Source organism: Dipodomys merriami, unplaced genomic scaffold (assembly GCF_024711535.1).
Source record: "Dipodomys merriami isolate MVZ:Mamm:240054 unplaced genomic scaffold, mDipMer1.0.p SCAF_121, whole genome shotgun sequence".
Taxonomy (NCBI): domain Eukaryota; kingdom Metazoa; phylum Chordata; class Mammalia; order Rodentia; family Heteromyidae; genus Dipodomys; species Dipodomys merriami.
Window position 1 is genome coordinate 212,561 of NW_027202505.1, and position 19,900 is coordinate 232,460.

The 19,900-nt window shown below is 42.9% G+C and overlaps 1 protein-coding gene across 2 annotated transcripts in view; it reads left to right on the forward strand.

Annotated features, from left to right (window-relative positions):
* Window positions 1-19,900, forward strand: part of LOC138823613 (actin-binding protein IPP) — a 47,553-nt gene that overhangs the window by 23,571 nt on the left and 4,082 nt on the right. For both annotated transcript variants that reach the window (XM_070017013.1, XM_070017012.1), the window contains exons 4-8: window positions 3,039-3,194; window positions 4,540-4,707; window positions 13,285-13,422; window positions 14,022-14,144; window positions 16,980-17,200. In XM_070017013.1, coding sequence (XP_069873114.1) covers window positions 3,039-3,194; window positions 4,540-4,707; window positions 13,285-13,422; window positions 14,022-14,144; window positions 16,980-17,200 — 806 coding nt within the window. The remainder of the gene's footprint in view (window positions 1-3,038; window positions 3,195-4,539; window positions 4,708-13,284; window positions 13,423-14,021; window positions 14,145-16,979; window positions 17,201-19,900) is intronic.

The window sequence follows — 19,900 nt, forward strand, 5'->3', positions numbered from 1 at the left end:
AGCTTTTTTTGCTCAAGGCTAGTGTTCTACCACTTTGAACCATAGTGCCACTTCAGGTTTTCTGGTGGTTAATTGGAGATAGGAGTCTCAAAGACTTAGTGTCCAGGCTGGCTTCCAGCCATGATCCTTAGATCTTAGCATGAGCCACCAGCAACCAGCTTATTCACCCTTCCTCCTCCTCTCCCTCCTTTTTTCCCTCCCTCCCTCCCTCCCTCTCTCTCTTTCTCTCTCTCTCTCCTTCCTTCCTTCCCTCCCTCCCTTCTTCCTCCTTCCCTCCCTTCTTCTCTCCCTCTCTGCCTCTTTCTTTCTTCCTTTCTTTTTTCTCTTCTTCCTTCCTTCCTTCCTTCCTTCCTTCCTTCCTTCCTTCCTTCCTTCCTTCCTTCCTTTCTTTCTTCCTTCCCTCCCTCCCTTCCTCCCTCTCTCCCCCCTCTCTCTCCCTCCCTCCCTCTCTCTCTGTTTTTTTTTTTTTGGGGGGGGGTCTGGTTGTGGGGCCTGAACTCTGGGCCTGGGCGCTGTCCCTCAGCTCTTCAGCTCAAGGCTAGCACTCTACCACTTGAGCCACAGTGCCACTTCCGCCTTTTTTCTTTTTGTTTATGTGGTGTTGAGGAATTGAACCCAGGGCTTCAGGCATGCAAGGCAAACGCTCTATCACTGAGCCACCTTCCCAGCCCCTCTTTCTTTCTCTTTCTCTTTCTTCTCCCTTTCTTTCTTTCCTCCCTCCCTCCCTCCCCCCTCTCTCTTTCTTTCCTTCCTTCCTTCCTTCCTTCCTTCCTTCCTTCTTTCCTTCCTTCCTCTTTCTGTCTGGTCTGTCTGTCTGTCTTTCTCTTTGTCCTGGGGCTTGAACTCAGGGCCTGGGCACTGTCCGTGAGCTTTTTTCGCTCAAGGCTAACACTCTACTACTTGAGCCACAGCACCACTTCTGGCTTTTTCTTGTATGTACTAAGGAACTGAACCCAGGGCTTCATGCATGCTAGACAAACATTCTACTACTGAGCTACATTCCTAACCATTATTCATCTTTCTTTATTTTTTTGTCAGGTGTGGGGCTTGAACTCATCCTAGGCACTCTCCCTGAGCTTTTCTGCTCAAGACTAGTGCTCTACCACTTTGACCCATAGCTTCACTTCCAGTTTTCTGGTAGTTAATTGGAGATGAGAGTCTGATGGGGACTTTTCTGCCAGGACTGGCTCTGAACCATGATCCTCAAATCTCAGACTCCTAAGTAGCGAGGATTTATAGGCATGAGCCACCAGCACCCAACTGGAAGTTTTTTTGTCTTTCATCTGTATCATCTTCTAATGTTAGAAATTTTCTTTCTCATTTTTTCTAATACTTTCCTCCTAAATTTTTTTTTTTTTGGGGGGGGTCAGTCGTAGGGCTTGAATTCTGGGCTTGGGCGTTGTCCTTGGGCGTTGTCCTTGTGCTCTACAGCTCAAGGCCAGCGCTCTACTGCTTGAGCCACAACACCACTTCCGATTTTCTGGTGGTTTATTGGAGATAAGAGTCTCACAAACTTTCTTGCCTGGGCTGGCTTTGAACCGTGATCCTCAGATCTCAGCCTCCTGAGTAGCTAGGATAACAGGCGTGAGCCACCGGCGCCCAGCTTCCAAATTGTTATTTTAGCTTTTACTCATATCATTCATTGTATTTTTGTTTCTTATTTAAGACTGTAATACTCTTTCAGTTCTCAGTGTTGTTTCCTGACCAATGCATCAAATTCTATCTTCAAATTCTTGGTGTATAGAATTTATATCCTTAGATTGATTCTTTTTTTTTTTTTTTTTTTTTTTGGTTGATCGTGGGTCTTGAACTCTGGGTCTGGGTGCTGTCCCTACGCTTTTCAGCTTAAGGCTAGCACTTTGCCACTTTGATCCATAGCGCCATTTCCAGGTTTCTGGTGGTTAATTGGAGATAAAGAGTCTCATGGACTTTTCCTGCCTGGGTGGGCTTTGAACCAGGATCCTCAGATCTCATCCTCCCGAGTAGCTAGGATTACAGGCATGAGCCACTGGTGCCTGGCAGATTGATTCTTTTGTGTGAAGCACTTTTGGGAAATACATTTCTATTTATGACTAATGTTTTCTTCCAGGATTATTTGAATTCTTCAATATTTTGTATTTCCTGGGATATGCTTTGTTAGATGTAATGTTATTTTTTTTTTTTTTGATGTCTTATTCTTATGGCCTAGTCTGCTGAAACCTGGCTCTGATAATGTAAGAGCTCATTCACCTTAACACTTTTGTTGTTGTTTTTGTTGGTTGTGGGGCTTGAATTCTGGGCTTGGGCACTGTCCCTGCGCTCTTCAGCTCAAGGCTAGAGCTCTACCACTTGAGCCACAGTGCCACTTCCAGTTTTCTGGTGGTTAATTGGCAATCAGAGTCTCACGTACTTTCCTGCCCGGGCTGGCTTTGAACCGTGATCCTCAGATCTCAGCCTCCTTAGTAGCTAGGATTACAGGTATGAGCCACCGGTGCCCGGCTCCATCTTAACACTTTTTATCTTAGCATAATTGCTTTGTATTCTGTAGCCTAAAATTTGAGAACAGTATGATGTGTTCTCATCTTTGTAGCCTGAAGCAGGAGGGTGATGGAACACAGATTCACTAGGGCTGATGTCCTGGCTGGGAACTTTTGCTCTGATCTCTTTTTAGAGCCTGTTACTGATGTTGAATCAAGGCCTGCTTAACTAATTAGCTAAAGGTATATACCACTAATATGGACTTTGGTTACCATTATATTCTGTGACAAAGTGTTGAACCTTTCTACCTTGAATGAGAGTCCTGTAAGGACTGGGGATCCAACCCAGGCCCTTGTGCTCTAACACTTGATTACATGCCAGCCCTGATAATCATGATCTTGTTTAACTATGCCAGCTTCAATAGGAATGAAAAAAAAATCAGTGTTTTTTATTGTAGGAAAAAAAAATCATTGAGGGTGAATTTTTATTTGCTGATTGCCAAGTGTGTCTTATATTTATAGAAAAATGTCTTTTCAGTATTATTTCAGAATTAACATTCTTTTTTTAAAATATTGCTTCAGGAGTATCTGACTTTAATCTTCGTGTTGCATTGCAAACACTTTTGAAGGAGTACTGTGAGGTGTGCAAATCTCCCAAAGAGAATAAATTCTGTAGTTTTCTGCAGACATCTAAGGTTCGACCACGGAAGAAAGCAAGAAAGTACCTATATGCTGTAGGTGAGAAACTTTAAGAGAGTGATAGTAATAGGAATTATGTTTATTTTCAGAATAAAAACTTTTTAATAGTTTGTTGTTTTTTTCTGTGCCTGTTAAAGTCTGCAGGTATGTTTGTGAGTATTTAATTTATCATTCGGATTTATAAGTTGCATTTATATTAAAGAAACATATTGAAGCTTCTTTTTGTTTTTAATTTAAAAGCATTAAACTAGATCAATATTTAATATGTAGAGTACAAGATTGTCCATTTCCTTCTCTTTGTATATAATGGTAGATTTTGTATAAATGTTTATTGCAGTTTATAATTACATCTTATTTTATGTATAATTTCATATAAATTATGACATATATATATATATAAATATATAGGTTTGAGGAGTATGCTAATTTTTTTTTTTTTTTTTGGTCAGCCGTGGGGGCCTGAACTTAGGGCTTGGGTGCTGTTCCTGCACTCTTCAGCTCAAGGCTAGCACTCTACCACTTTGATCCATAGCGCCATTTCTGGTTTTCTGGTGGTTAACTGGAGATAAGAGTCTCATAGACTTTTCCTGCTGGCTGTGGTTGGCTTTGAACCAGGATCATCGGTCGTGGGCTTGAGCTCTGGACCTGGGCGCTGTCCCTCAGCTCTTCAGCTCAAGGCGATCACTCTACCACTTGAGCCACAGCACCACTTCCAGCTTTTTCTGCTTATGTGGTTCTGAGGAATTGAACCCAGGGCCTGATGCATGCGAGGCAAGCATTGTACCACTGAGATACCTTTCCAGCCCCAACCCACTAATTTTAATTGGAAGTGAAAATAATGAGATATAGACATATAATTAGTACCTTGATTTATATTTCATCTAACTTTCTGTTATACTGCAAGCCAGATAAAACACAGATAATCTTACTGCATATAAACCATAAACTTTTAAGACTTGGCATATTTAAGAATAATATATATATATGGGGCTGGGAAGGTGGCTCAGTGGCAGAGTACTTGCCTTGCATGCATGGGGGCCTGGGTTTGATTCCTCAACATCACATAAGCAGAAAAAACTGGAAGTGGCACTGTGGCTCAAGTGGTAGAGCACTAGCCTTGAGTTGAAGAGCTCAGGGACAGTACACAGGCCCAGAGTTCAGGGCCACGACCAGCAAAAAAAAAAAAAAAAAAAAGAATTTATTAAAAAAATATATATATACACACACACACATACATACATATATAGATGGATATCCTTTATTTCTTAGAACGATAGTTATACTGAACATTTAGATACAAAAGGCTAGACTTCCCTCATTACTATTACTTTTTCATTTGGCAGTAAGAGATTTGATGTGTGCTTTTTCTGCTTCCTTTGTTTAGGTGGATACACACGGTTGCAGGGGGGTCGTTGGAGTGATAGCAGAGCCCTCAGCTGTGTAGAACGTTTTGATACCTTTAGCCAGTACTGGACCACTGTGTCTTCACTTCATCAGGCTCGATGTGGACTGGGAGTAGCAGTTCTGGGAGGGATGGTGTATGCTATTGGAGGTAATAAGAAAAATGTCTTATTTTCCTTGTTAGTCTGTTTGACAACATTTTGTGTTTGTGTGTGTCTTCTGCCTTCTCTCAACACTACTTGGTTACATTCTTATATGTCTTTTTTTTTTTTTGGGGGTCTGGTCGTGGGGCCTGAACTCTGGGCCTGGGCGCTGTCCCTCAGCTCTTCAGCTCAAGGCTAGCGCTCTACCACTTCTGTATCTGACACTCTACCTTCCATTTCATTCACTCTGTTGACCGTGGCTTCTATTGTGGTTTGCATGGAAGAAATGGATCCCTTTATGGATTCGATGTTTGTTCTCAGAGTACTGATCTCATCTCTTAATGAGGTGAGATCAGTATGCATTACCTCTAATTTGGCGTTTATCTCACTTCTTACTGAGGTTTGTGCAGCTTCTATTTTTGCATGCATCTCTTGTTTGATACCCTGTATCTCTTTTGATAGTTCGTCCTTGTGCTCTTTCAATTTCTCGCTTTATTTCTTGAGTCATTGCTTCCAGCAACCCTTGGATGTAGCTTTTGTCTTCCATTCCTGCTTTGCTCCCACTGGGGCTCTCCCCTGCGTGGCTGCTGGCTTTTGAGGATAGCTTGCTGTCCTGGGTGGTGGTAAACCTTGTAATTTTTCTCTGTGATTTTTGCATGGGGGTTCAGGAGACTAATCTGCAATTTTGTTTTGGTGTGTCTGTCTTTGCTTGGTTGCTGATTCTGTATTGGTAGAGAGAGTCTGTGCCTGATCTGGGTTCTGTTGGGAGCCTATTTCCAGCTGCTGGTCAGACCTACTTAGGATTCTCGGCTCTCTGCTGTAGATCGCTGGCAATTCCCGCCTTTGGAAGGGTTGAGCAGCTTAGACTGCTTGTGTTTGCTCCTACGGGTGCTCTTGGGAAGATCAGATGCTCTGGATGCACTCTCCCAGATGCTGGAGTCTGCTATGGGCTCCTGATGTGTTTTTGTTTGTTTTGGGCTGGTTGTGGGCTTGAACTCTTGCTGTCCCTCAGCTCTTCAGCTCAAGGCTGGCACCCTACCATTTGAGCCACAGTACCACTTCTGACCCTTTTTGCTTTTGTGATGCTGAGGAATCAGATCCAGGGCCTCATACATCCAAGACTATCACTCTACTGCTGAGCCGCCTTATCAGCCTGAGCTCCTGCTTACTATCAGGTGCTGGCAGCCTGTGTTGCCCAATTCCCAGTCTAGGGTATATGGGTGGGGTTTTGGTGGGGTTTGGGCTTCTCTTGTCCTGGGCCTCCAGGTCTTTTGTTGTCACAGGCGTGCTTCCCAATGGGTGCTGTTCCCTGTTCCTCTCCCCTCTGCTGAGGCGAATGCTCAGCTTTTGACTTCAGTTAGGAGGAGTTGGTTGTGTTGTTCAGGCGCCAGATCCCCAGGCCTGGTTCCGGCCCCCACCTGTGTTGGGCCTGTGCTGCTGTGTATACCACCTAGGTTATGCAGCCTGGAGCGCGCTCGTCAGGCCTGTGCTGCTGTGTATACCACCTAGGTTATGCAGCCTGGGGTACACAGTTCAAATTTCTTCTACTGTTGGTAGTCTTGACCCAGGGGCGCTGTTCCTGGCTTGGGTATTTAAGCTCCCTTCAGGGGCGCTCTTGCTCTGGCCTGGCAAGCGGAGTGTGCTCCACGGGCTGGTGGAGCTCTCGAACAGTTCCCAGTTTTAGTGGGTCCTGTGGTCCGGGTGTTGGGGTAGGGAGTCTGGGTCAGGGTCTGGGGATTCCCTCCAGCTCTGGTCTCCCTTGAGGGATACACTGTCCCCTGTGGGGTACTCACCCTGGAGCTAGTTGATTCTGTGTGGTGTAGGTCGTCAGTTGCTGTTGCAATCCGAGTTCAGTTGGGGTGGTTGGGGGCTTGGCTGGGCGGTGGTGGCTCTGTGTGATTCTTTTCTGTCTCTGCCTCTATTGAAGCTGTCGGGTCCACAGTGTCCACGCTCAGGCGGCTTCTGCGCGGGTGATCTGCAGGCAGCCCCCTGTGCCTCGGGGGACCCGGGCGGGGCCCTCTCCTCACTCCCCCCCCCTCGTTGTGATCCTGCGGGTCTGGTGCCTCAGGCGGCTTCTACCCGGGTGGTCTGCAGACAGCTCCCTTTGTCACGCTGCCCGGCGGCTTTGGCCGGATGGAGCCTCTCTGCTCCGGTGGAGAGTGAGGGATGGGGGTGGAATCTTCCTGGAGACTCCCGGCTGGTAGGTTTCTCAGGTTTCTCCTTTCCTGGCGATCAGCTGGTCTGCAAACCGGTACCTCAGGCGGCTTCTGCGCGGGTGATCTGCAGGCGGCCCCCTGTGTCTCTGGGGCTCCGGCAGCCCCCGCCGGCCCAGCTTGGCCCACTGCTGCACAGCCAGTAAAGATTGGGGGAGGGGTCTTCGCTCTTCTCTGTTCTGAAATTCTTCTTTTCCTCTCTTTCTTTTTTGTTATTTTCCACCTCCTGTTTTTCTCTAAGTGTTCGTCTTTTTGTTGTTGTAGGTCTCTTGGGGAGATTAAGCCTTGGAACTCAAACTCTCTTTTTGGTTGGGGAGAGCTGTGGCATTTCCCTACTGCCCCGTCGCCATCTTGGTCCCCTCTTCCGCGCTCTACCACTTGAGCCACAGTGCCACTTCTGGCTTTTTTCTTTTTGCTTATGTGGTGCTGAGGAATCGAACCCAGGGCTTCGAGCATGCAAGGCAAGCGCTCTACCACTGAGCCACCTTCCCAGCCCCTCTTATATGTCTTATATTATATTGATAAGTGTTGTTTGATATTCATAAATACAGAATTGTTCAATAAATAAATATTTATGGAAGGAGAAAGGGAAAAGAACACAAGTTGAATGTTTTACACTAGAGTAATCCTGTGGTTTATCCCAAGATGGAATACTTAGGTGTTCCTTTCATGAAAAACTTTTAAAAAATGTATGAAACATCTATCTACTTCATTTTTACCTGAATGTCCAATATGTACTTCAAACTTTAACCTGTCTAAACTAAAGTAGTCAATTTCCTCAGCTATTTTTTTTTTTTTTTTGGCCAGTCGTAGGGCCTGGATTCTGGCCCTGAGCTCTTCAGCTGAAGGCTAGCACTCTACCACTTGAGCCACAGTGCCACTTCTGCTTTATGTGGTGCTGAGGAATTGAACCCAGAGCCTCATGCATGCAAGGCAAGCACACTACCACTGAGCCACTTCCCCAGCCCATCCTCATCTCTGTTTCTTTCTCAGGTTTTTCTATCTAATAAATGATAATCATGAGAAAGCTAGCATTAAGCACAAAGAGGCTCGGGGACAAAGCCTTGAGTTCAAACCCCAGTATGGGAAAACAAAACAAAACAAAAAATGATAATTGTGATTTTCTCAGTGACTTGGAACAAAATTATCTTTTTTTTTTTTTTTTTTTTTTTTTGTCGGTCGTGGGGCTTGAACTCTGGGCCTGGGCATTGTCCCTCAGCTCTTCAGCTCAAGGCGAGCGCTCTACCACTTGAGCTACAGCACCACTTCCGGTTTTCTGGTGGTTTATTGGAGAGGAGTCTCACGGTCTTTCTTGCCCGGGCTGGCTTTGAACCGCGATCCTCAGATCTCAGCCTCCTGAGTAGCTAGGATTACAGGCGTGAGCCACCAGCGCCCGGCAAAATTAATTATCTTTGACACCTTTCTTTCACATCCTACATCTTATCCTTCTATATGAATACACACAAATGTATTTCTTGCCATTATACTAGCCTAGTTTCCCTACTTCTATTTTTATTTCCTTAAAGTCTGTTCTATATATTATAGCCTGTGGTATTCTTCTAAAATCCAGGGTCAGTGGGGGGGGCGGGGCGGGGGAGTGCATGTGCACTCAGGGTCTCATGCTCTTGCTTGGCATTTTGTACAAGGTTGGCCCTCTACCATTTGCGCTGGCTTTTTGGTGATTAACTGGAGATAAGAGTCTCCAAGATTTGTCTGTCTAGATTGGCTTCAAACCTCAGTCCTCAGATCTCAGTCTCCTGAATAGCTAAGATTACAAGCATAAGCCACCAGAGCCTGGCTAAAATTCAGGTTTGATTATGCTATTGCTATGTTTCCATCTATGTAAGCAATATACCTATTAACATTTTAATACTATCTAAATAGATATATTCTTACTCTTTTATTCAATATTTTTAACTTTGTTAGTATTATTTCATATAGTCATTGCTGTATAGTTTCCTATTGTGTACCATGGGCTATAAAAAATTTATATATTAGCCAAGCGCTGGTGGCTCATGCCTGTAATCCTAGCTACTCAGGAGGCTGAGATCTGAGGATCACGGTTCAAAGCCAGCCCGGGCAGGAAAGTTCATGAGACTCCTTTTTTTTTTTTTCCGCAGGGCTGAGGACCAAACCCAGGGCCTTGTGCGTGCCGGGCGGGCACCCTTCCACTGGGCTAAACCCCCAGTCCCTCCATGAGACTCTTGTCTTCAGTAAAACATTTGAAAGTGGTGCTATGGCTCAAATGGTAGAACACCCGCCTTGAGCTGAAGAATGCAGGGACAGTGCCCAAGCCCAGAGTTCAAGCCCCACGACCGACCAAAAAAAAAATTTTTATATATTCATTCTGTTGTGAGATACTTGAATTGTTTTGTTTGTTTGTGCTGGTCCTGGGTGCTGTCCTTAAGTTTTTGTGCTCAAGGATAGCACTCTACTATTTGAGTCATAGCTCTATTTCCAGCCTTTTTTGTTTTTTGTTTTTTTCTTGTTGGTCGTGGGGCTTGAACTCTGGGCTTGGGTGCTGTCCCTCAGCTCTTCAGCTCAAGGCGAGTGCTCTACTGCTTGAGCCACAGCGCCACTTCCAGTTTTCCACTGGTTTATTGGAAATAAGAGTCTTACAGACTTTCCTGCCCGGGCTGGCGTTGAACCTCGATCTTCAGATCTCAGCCTCCTGAGTAGCTAGGATTACAGGCGTGAGCCACCAGCACCCGGCAAAGATTTTTTTGTTTGTGTATGTGTGTGTCGGTCGTGGGACCTGAACTCTGGGCCTGGGTGCTGTCCCTCAGCTCTTCAGCTTAAGGTGAGAGTTCTACCACTTGAGCCACAGCGCCACATCCCCCAGGCTGACTTTTTTTTTTTTTTTTTTTTTTGGGTCTGGTTGTGTGGCCTGAACTCTGAGCCTGGGCGCTGTCCCTCAGCTCTTCAGCTCTACCACTTCAGCCACAGCACCACTAACCGGCTTTTTTCTTTTTGCTTATGTGGTGCTGAGGAATTGAACCCAGGGCCTCAGGCATGCAAGGCAAGCGCTCTACCACTGAGCCACCTTCCCAGCCCTTCCCAGGCTGACTTTGAACCACAGTCCTCATATCTCAGTCTCCGGTGTAGCTCGGATTACAAGCATGAGCCTCATGCCGGGTTATACATATACTTCATTTTAAAATTTTGTTTTATAGAAATGCTGGTATTTGGGCTGGGAAGGTGGCTCAGTGGTAGAGTGCTTGCCTTGCATGCATGAGGCCCTGGGTTCAATTCCTCAGTACCACATAAGCAAAAAGAAAAAAAGCTACAAGTGGCGTGGTGGCTCAAGTGGTAGAGCGCTAGCCTTGAGCTGAAGAGCTGAGGGACAGCGCCCAGACCCAGAGTTCAGGCCCCAGGACCAGACCCAAAAAAACAAAACAACAAAAAAACAACAACAACAAAAAAGAAATGCTGGTATTTGAAGTCAGAGCCTCATGCCTGCTAGGCATGCCCAGCCCTTTAGCTATTTTTCAGTTAGTGTCTCATCACTTTTGCTCAGTCCAGCATTTGATTGAAATCCACTTAACTATAGCCTTCTATGCCTCACTGCACTTGGCTTATTGATTGCTAGCTTTTTTTTTTTTTGGTTGTATGGCCTGAACTCTGGGCCTGGGAACTGTCCCTCAGCTCTTCAGCTCAAGGCTAGCGCTCTACCACTTGAGCCACAGTGCTACTTCCCAGTTTTCTGGTGGTTAATTGGAGATTAGAGTCTCATGGATTTACCTGCACGGGCTAGCTTTGAACCGCAATCCTCACATCTCAGCCTCCTGAGTAGCTAGGATTACATGCATGAGCCACTGGCACCTGGCGATTGCTAACTTTTTGTCTAGTCTATTCTTGAGGTAAGTCCTTTATATTTTCCCCTTCAAGTAGCTGAGATCATAGGCTTCATTGTTTTGATAAGGTTTTATTGTTTTTGCCATTCATGTTTATGTCTGAGATATACCTAGATGACTTGAGTTTTTATGGATATTATGAAGTAGGGAACCAATTTCATTTTCCCCCTTATAAACAATCAATTATCATAACATAAAATACTTGTTTCCTTAGTGTTCTGTGGTAACCCTCACGTTCATGACTCAGTTCTTAGATTTCTTTTCAGTTCTATTAGTTTCTCTGTCTGTCCCTATCTTTTTTTTGTTGTTGTTGTTGTTGATCATGAGGCTTGAACTCTGGGCCTTGGCATTGTCCCCAGCTCTTCACCTCAAGGCTAGCGCTCTACCACTTGAGCCACAGCACCACTTCCAGTTTTCTGAGAGGTTTATTGGAGATAAGAGGCTCATGGACTTTCCTGCTTGAGCTGGCTTTGGACTGCAATCCTCACATTTCAGCCTCCTGAGTAGCTAAGATTACAGGCCTGAGCCACCTGTCTGTTCCTATCTTAATTATTCTGTGTCTATTATAAGTTTTTCCAATATGACAAGGTTGTTTCTCAATTTCTTTATTATCCTTTTCTAGTAATTGCTTGGCTATTTTGATTCTTGGTGCTTTTATATGAATTTTAGAATCTTTGTAAAATCTGTTTAAATATTAATTTTGGCCAAGCACCAGTGGCTCACACCTGTAATCCTTGCTACTTAGGAGGCTGAGATCTGAGAATCTCCGTTCAGAGCTAGCAGAGCAGAAAAATCCATGAGACTCTTATCTCCAATTAACCATCAGAAAATCAGAAGTGGTGCTGTGGCTCCAAGTGGTAGAGGGCTTGTCTTGCACTGAAGAGCTCAGGGATAGCACCCAGGCCCAGAGTTCAAGCCCCACAACCAACTTGAAAAAAAAAAATGGGGGGAGGCTTTGGAATTATATTAAATCTATACATCAATTTAGAAATAATTATATTTACATTGATTATTATAATTCATGAACCTTTCATCTCTTATTTATTTGTTCCTGAATTTAAAACTTTATCTAAATAAAGTTTAAAAAAATTTTTTTTGGGGTCCGGTTATGGGGCCTGACAGCTCTTCAGCTCAAGGCTAGCGCTCTACCACTTGAGCCACAGCGCCACTTCCAGGTTTTTTCTTTTTGCTTATGTGGTGCTTGAGGAATCGAACCCAGGGCCTCAGGCATGCAAGGCAAGCGCTCTACCACTGAGCCACCTTCCCAGCCTCAAGTTTAAAATTTTTATTAATTGTAGTCTTGCAGTGTTTCGTTAAACTGACTTTTGGGGGGTCGGGTAGAAAGGATGTGGTGTCAGGAATTGAACCCAGGGCCAGGGCCTCATGCATGCTAAGCATGTACTCCTATCTCAGAGCTATACCTCCAGCCCCTAGACAATTTTTTTTTTTTTTTTTCTGAGACAGGATGGTACTATAAAGCTCAGCCTGCCAATTCTCCTATCTCAGCTCTCTGGGTGCGAGAATTACAAGCATTTTGGTATCATATCCAGCTATAGACTTTTTAGTATATTTAAAATTTCTATTTAAGTGATATATATATATATATATATATATATATATATATATATATATATATATATATACATTTTTTTGGGGGGGTCCGGTCGTGGGGCCTGAACTCTGGACCTGGGCGCTGTCCCTCAGCTCTTCAGCTCAAGGATAGCACTCTACCACTTGAGCCACAGCGCCACCTCCGGCTTTTTTCTTTTTGCTTATATGGTGCTGAGGAATCGAACCCAGGGCCTCAGGCATGCAAGGCAAGTGCTTTACCACTGAGCCACCTTTCCAGCCCTTAAGTGGTATATTTTTAAACTTCTATTTTCTTTTATTGCTATATAAGAATTATGATTACAGTAAAACTCACATTTTACCAGCATCAACTACCCATAAAAATACCTGAAAAAAAAAATTAAGCCAGGTGCCAGTGGCTCATGCCTCTAATTGTAGCTACTCAGGAGGCTGAGATCTGAGGATCACGGTTCAAAGCCAGCCCCAGCAAGAAAGTCCATGAGACTCTTATCTCCAATTAACCACCAGAAAACCGGAAATAGCATTGAGGCTCAAATGGTAGAGCTCTCACCTAGCATTGAAGAGCGCAGGGACAGCGGCCAGGCCCAGAGTTCAAGCCCCACCACTGACAAAAACAAACAAAAAATGTTAAAATGTAAATTGTGTCTTAAAGATTGTCATTCGTTATTTGGGTGATAGAATTATAAATAAATGAGAGGAAAATTGTACCTTTGTACCATAAATGGGCTTTAATAAATGGTAATGCTATGGATTCAAAATAGTGTTTGGTAGGCAAAGACTTTTAATGAATATTTTAAAATTAGGCAAAATGGTTGAATTTCTGAAAGCAAGGAATGCCACTAAATAGTATAAGATTTTGTTAAATACTAATAATGGTTTTGTTAGCATTACTAAGCTTTCCAATTTGTGTATCTCCTATTTAAATTAGGTGAAAAAGATTCAATGATTTTTGACTGTACTGAATGCTATGATCCAGTTACAAAGCAGTGGACAACTGTAGCTTCAATGAATCAACCCCGCTGTGGTTTGGGAGTATGTGTGTCTTATGGAGCTATCTATGCTTTGGGTAATTATGCTGTTTAATTTAAGATTAGCTAATACTATTAAAGTTGTTACTTTCTGGTTACTTTAGAAATGTTTCTTCGGGGCCAGGAATGTAGTTTAGTGATAGAGTGCTTGCCAGCATTCATGAAGCCCTGGGTTCTATCCCTCAGTACCATGTAAACAGAAAAAGCCAGAAGTGGTGCTGTGGCTCAAGTGGTAGAGTGCTAGCCTTGAGCAAAAGGAGCTCAAGGACAGTGTTCAGGCCCTGTGTTCAAGTCCCAGGAATGGCAAAAAAACAAAAACAAAAAACAAAAAAACAAAAAAAACCCAGAAAACAAAAGTTTCTTCTATCCCATAAGAAATATGTGTTTTACTGGGTGCTGGTGGCTGAGATCTGATGATTGATGTTTGATGGAAGCCCTGGCAGGAAAATCCGTGAGACTCTTACCTCCAATTAACCACCAGAAAACCAGAAGTGGAGCTGTGGCTCAAAGTGATTAGAGTGCTATTCTTGATCGAAAAAGCTTGGGGACAGCAGGCCCTGAATTCAAGCCCTACAACTGACAAAAAAAAAAAAAAGAGATTGATTTATCCTATAAATATCCTTCTATCTGATTATAGGTGGATGGGTTGGAGCTGAGATAGGGAATACTATTGAACGTTTTGATCCTGATGAAAATAAATGGGAATTGGTTGGCAACATGGCTGTGTCACGCTACTACTTTGGTTGTTGTGAAATGCAAGGTAAGCACATTTATAAATAATTTTCCCTCTTCAATCCCCAGTACTACAAAAAATTGTTTTCCTTAATATGAATGTATTTTAAAAACTTGTGTTTGAGCCTTTTATTTTACAACATTTGAATTGTTAGTATGAATGACTGATAGAAACACTATAGAAGTTCTGCCTTTTGCTTATTTTATTGACCTTTATTTCTGTATTTCTAAATTAGCTTATCCTAATTATATGGGTGAGGGGGGATTTTATTGTTACATCTTCACACATGTTTACACTGTGCTATAATGATTCCTACTTTATCACATTCCCTGACCCCTCTGGAAAAGTGACATCTCTTAACAAGTTTCCTTATTTCATTTTCATAATTGCAAATAATCTATTTCAATAGTATTTAATTTCCTTTAAATTGATTTTTTTGTGGTAATAAACAGAGCTATATTAAAGACACCACCTAGACAAATACCTGGCTAGCAAAATGAGCACTTGAGATGTTATCCATTGCCATTTTTTTCTCCTGTGAATAGCTGAGTTAATTTTTCAAAGTAAGAACAGAGAATTAAAAAGGTTTTCATGGTTTCTACTTACAGATGTTCATTTGTTAAAAAAAATTCTGGGGTTGGGAATGTGGTGTAGTGGTAGAGTACTTGCCTAGCATGCATGAAGCCCTAGATTTGATTCCTCAGTACCACATAAATAGAGAAAGCTGGAAGTGGCACTGTGGGTCAAGTGGTAGAATTCTAGCCTTGAGCAAAAGCTCAGATAATTGCTCAAGCCTTGATTTCAAGCCCCAGGACTGGCAAAATAAATAAATAAATAATTCAGTGCCATTCAATCCACATTTCAAATCCTCTGATTAAAATGCATGTTAAATGGTGAATAGAGGTGAGCATGCTAGCTCATACTGGTAATCTCAGCTACACAAGAGATATAGGTAGGAGTATCATGGTCTGAATCTGGCCCTGGGAAAAAAGGTGAAGCTGAAAAATACCTGAAAAGTTACTAAAGTACTAAATGCTGGTGGCTCACACCTTGTAATCCTAGTTTCTCAACAGGCTGAGATCTGAGGATCAAGTTTCAAAGCAAACCCAGGCAGGAAAATCTGTGAGATTCTTTTTGTTTGTTTGTTTGGGTCTGAACTCTGGGCCTGGGTGTTGTCCCTCAGCTCTTCAGCTCCAGGCTAGCACTCTACCACTTGAGCCACAGCACCACTTCCGGCTTTTTTCTTTTTGCTTATGTGGTGCTGAGGAATCAAACCCAGGGCCTCAGGCATGCAAGGCAAGCACTCTACCACTGAGCCACCTTCCCAGCCTCTGTGAGATTCTTTTCTCCAATTTACTACTAAAAAATCCAGAAGTAGAGCTGTGGCTCAAGTGGTAGAGCACTAACCTTGAACAAAAGAGCTCAGGGACAGCGACCAGGCCCTGAGTTTAAACCCCAGGACAGGCACAAAAAAAGAAAGAAGTTACTAAAGCATAAAGGGCTGGGTGTTTATGTGGAAAAACACCTACCTAAAAAGTGTGAGGCCCTGACTTCAAACTCCAGTAGCAGGCACACAAAAAAAGATGCATGGGGCTGGGAAGGTGGCTCAGTGGTAGAGTGCTTGCCTTGCACGCATGAGGCCCTGGGTTCGATTCCTCAGCACCACATAAGCAAAAAGAAAAAAGCCGGAAGTGGTGGTGTGGCTCAAGTGGTAGAGCACTAGCCTTGAGCTGAAGAGCTGAGGGACAGCGCCCAGGCCCAGAGTTCAGGCCCCACAACCAGACCCAAAAAAAAAAAAAAAAAAAAAAAAAAGATGCATGGACATTATTTTGCCTATTCTAGTTTAAGAGTAGATAGATAGTAAGCACTATAAAATAGGAGCAGATTTCTGTTCAGGGTTGGAGAGAAAATTTATGTGTATATGTGGAAGAAGAAGAAAATATGCCCATTGTGTTCTGATAGCTTTTGTTTCCAGATTGGAGAGTACCATACCTTCTTCTGTTTCTTTCTTTCTTTTTTTTTTTTTTTTTGGGTCCAGTCGTGGTGCCTGAACTCTGGGCCTGGGTGCTTTCCCTCAGCTCTTCAGCTCAAGGCTAGCGCTCTACCACTTGAGCCACAGCGCCACTTCTGGCTTTTTTCTTTTTTCTTACGTGGTGCTGAGGAATCGAACCCAGGGCCTCTGGCATGCAAGGCAAGCACTGTACCACTGAGCCACCTTCCCAGCCCACCTTCTTCTGTTTCTACTAGCGTTTAAATGTTCAAATTATATAATCTGGATTTTATTATTTACCATTATGGTATTCTCTACTTCTATCATGGAGCTATGTGGGAATTTTAGAAATATCTATTTCAACCCCTTTCATTTATAGTTGAATCTGAAGATTCAAATCATTTAAGAAGGAACTCTGAATTCATGCGTTTATACCTAGTGATCAATTCTGATATCTTAATCTATATAACTATTCTAATTTAAATTCTCTATTTTATGTCTGCACAAGCAACATATAGACTGTCACTAAAAAAGTCAGTGATGATCTGGGCAGGTGGCTCATTGGTAGAGTGCTTGCCTTGCATGCATGAGGCTCTGGGTTTGATTCCTCAACACCACCTAAGCAGAAAAAGCTGGAAGTGGCGCCGTGGCCCAAGTGGTAGAATGCTAGCCTTGAGCTGAAGAGCTGAGGGATAGCGCCCAGGCCCAGAGTTCAGGCCCCATGGCCGGACCCCTCAAAAAATGATAATAATAATAATAATCAGACAGAGTGGATATGGAATTAAATATAATAATAAAACAGATCACAACTATTATTTTCATCACTGCATCTTATTTTCTCTAGCATCTGAACAAAAATATTCTGTTTCCAGGTTTAATTTATGTAATTGGGGGACTCAGCAATGAAGGAATAGAGCTTCGTTCTTGTGAAGTTTATGATCCACTTTCTAAGCGATGGTCTCCACTTCCTCCAATGGGAACCCGGAGAGCATATCTTGGGGTGGCAGCACTCAATGACTGCATCTATTCTATTGGTGGGTGGAATGAAACACAAGATGCTCTTCATACTGTAGAAAAGTATTCCTTTGAAGAGGTAGGTTGAATAATTTTGAATGTTGTAACTGATTTCCTTTTAATTACCTTTATAAGTGATGTTCTTTGTCTTTTACTTTTTTTTTTTTTTTTTTTTTTGTTGGCCATGGGCTTGAACTCTGGGCCTGGGCGCTGTCCCTCAGCTCTTCAGCTCAAGGCAAGCGCTCTACCACTTGAGCTACAGTGCCACTTCCGGTTTTCTGGTGGTTTATTGGAGATAGGAGTCTCACGGTCTCTCTTGCCAGGGCTGGCTTTGAACCGCGATCCTCAGATCTCAGCCTCCTGAGTAGCTAGGATTACAGGCGTGAGCCACCAGCGCCCGGCTTTTTTTTTTCTTTTGGGTCCGGTCGTGGTGAACTCTGGGGCCTGGGCACTGTCTCTCAGCTCTTCAGCTCAAGGCTAGCACCCTACCACTTGAGCCACAGCGCCACTTCAGGTTTTTTTTTTTCTTTTTGCTTATGTGGTGCTGAGGGCCTCATGCATGCAAGGCAAGCGCTCTACAACTGAGCCATCTTCCCAGCCCCTTACTTATGATTTTGATCATTTTACGGTTTTTTTCCTCTTTCTTTTCAAAGAGCCAACTCATTGATTTTTTTTGTATTGATTGTCCAAATCTATTTTATTTATATTTTTATTATTAAGTCCTTCCTCCTGTTTATTTTGGGTTTTTGCCCTTCTTTTTAGAAGTTGAGATGACTGATTATACATTCTCTATAATACTTTTTTTGAGAGTATCTCACTTTTAAGCCAGGCTAACCACAAACTTGAGATCCTTCTGCCTCTGCTTCCTAGATGGTGGGATTATATCTATCTATCTATCTATCTATCTATCTATCTATCTATCTATCTATCTATCTATCTATCTATCTATCTATCTATATTACCATGCCTGACTGTAATACAATTATTTAAATCTGTAACTGTTCTTTGAACAGCACTTTAGCTATATTCCATACATATTGTGGGGTTGTTTCTTTTTTGTGCCAGTCATGGGGCTTGATCTCAGGGCCTGGGCCCTGACTGTGAGCTTTTTTTGCTCAAGTCTAGTACCCTATTGCTTTGGCTACAGCTCCTCTTGTGGCTTATTGAAGGGTAAGAGTTTAATGGATTTTCCTGCCCAGGCTGGCTTTGAACTATGATCCTCAAATCTGTTTCCTGAGTAGCTTGACCCTAATATTTTTTTTAATTTTATTTTATTTGTGAACATACATGGGCAGGATAATGCATACATTTCTTACCAAGCATTGCAGCCTCCTCCTTTGTTTACCCTTCACATCCCTTCCCAGCCTCCCCCCTCCCGACCCAAATATTTTTTAATTTCTTTGACTAGTGGTTTATTAGAAGCATGTTTGGGACTATGGCTATAGCTTAATAGTAAAGTACATACTTAGCAAATGTAAGACCCTAGGTTTTCCCTAGCACCAAAAAGAAAAAGAGATGTATTTAATTTACAGGTATGTGATTAATTTCACTTATTTTGTACTGCTTCTTCTTTTTTGGGTGGTTAGTTGGTTGTGGAACTTGAACTAAAGTCCATTAGGTCAAGTTGGTTATTAAATCTTATCTAGTCTGATTTGTTGAACCATTGTGTCAGTTATTAAGAATGCTGATATCTTTGTATTGTCAAGCCTCATAGTATTCACAAACTTCATAGACCATGATAATGACAGTTTGCCTTGTGAAGGTTAAAATGTGTTTGTGACTTTAAAAGTACCACTATTCCACAATTCTGTGGAATTAAAAAAAATTTTTTTTTAAGTGAGAGAAGAGGGCTGGGAAGGTGGCTCAGTAGTAGAGCGCTTGCCTTGCATGCTTGAGGCCCTGGGTTCGATTCCTCAGCACCACATAAGCAAAAAAGAAAAAAGCCGGAAGTGGTGCTGTGACTCTAGTGGTAGAGCACTAGCCTTGAGCTGAAGAGCTGAGGGACAGCGCCCAGGCCCAGAGTTCAGGCCCCACGACTGGACCCCCCCAAAAAAAATAAATAAATAAAAGGGAGAGAAGAGATGGGTTAGGAGCAATGGGTAAAAATGTTGTCAGACACTTTGTACTCATGTACTCTTTGGTAGAACTTTGTATAACTAAAGATATAATAATTAAAAAATGTAAAAAAATAAAAAGATAAAAAACCAAACCGAAAAAAAGAATGCTGATATCTCCATCCGTAATTAAGGATGATCTGTTTCTCCTTTGATTTATTTGTTTGTTTGTTTGTTTGTTTTTGTTTTTTTTGGGGAGTTCAATCTTGGGGGCTAACTCTGGGCCTGGGTGCTGTCGCTTAGCTCTTCAGCTCAAGGCTAGCGCTCTACCACTTTAACCAAAGCGCCACTTCCAGCTTTTTTCTTTTTGCTTATGTGGTGCTGAGGAATCGAACCCAGGGCCTTATGCATGCAAGGCAAGTGCTCTACCACTGAGCCACCTTCTCAGCCCCTTGTTTTTGTTTTTTGTCTGTCCTGGGGCTTGAACTCTGGGCTTGGGGGCTGTCCCTCACTTCTTCAGCTCAAAGCTAGCACTCTACCACTTGAGCCACAGTGCCACTTCTGGCTTTTTCTGCTTATGTGGTGCTGAGGAATTGAACCTAGGGCCTCATGCATGCAAGACAAGCACTCTTACTACTACTGAGCCACCTTCCCAGCCCATAAATGAAATATTTCTATCTTTGTGTTGAAGTCTACTCTATTATAATGTATCATAACTATAGCTA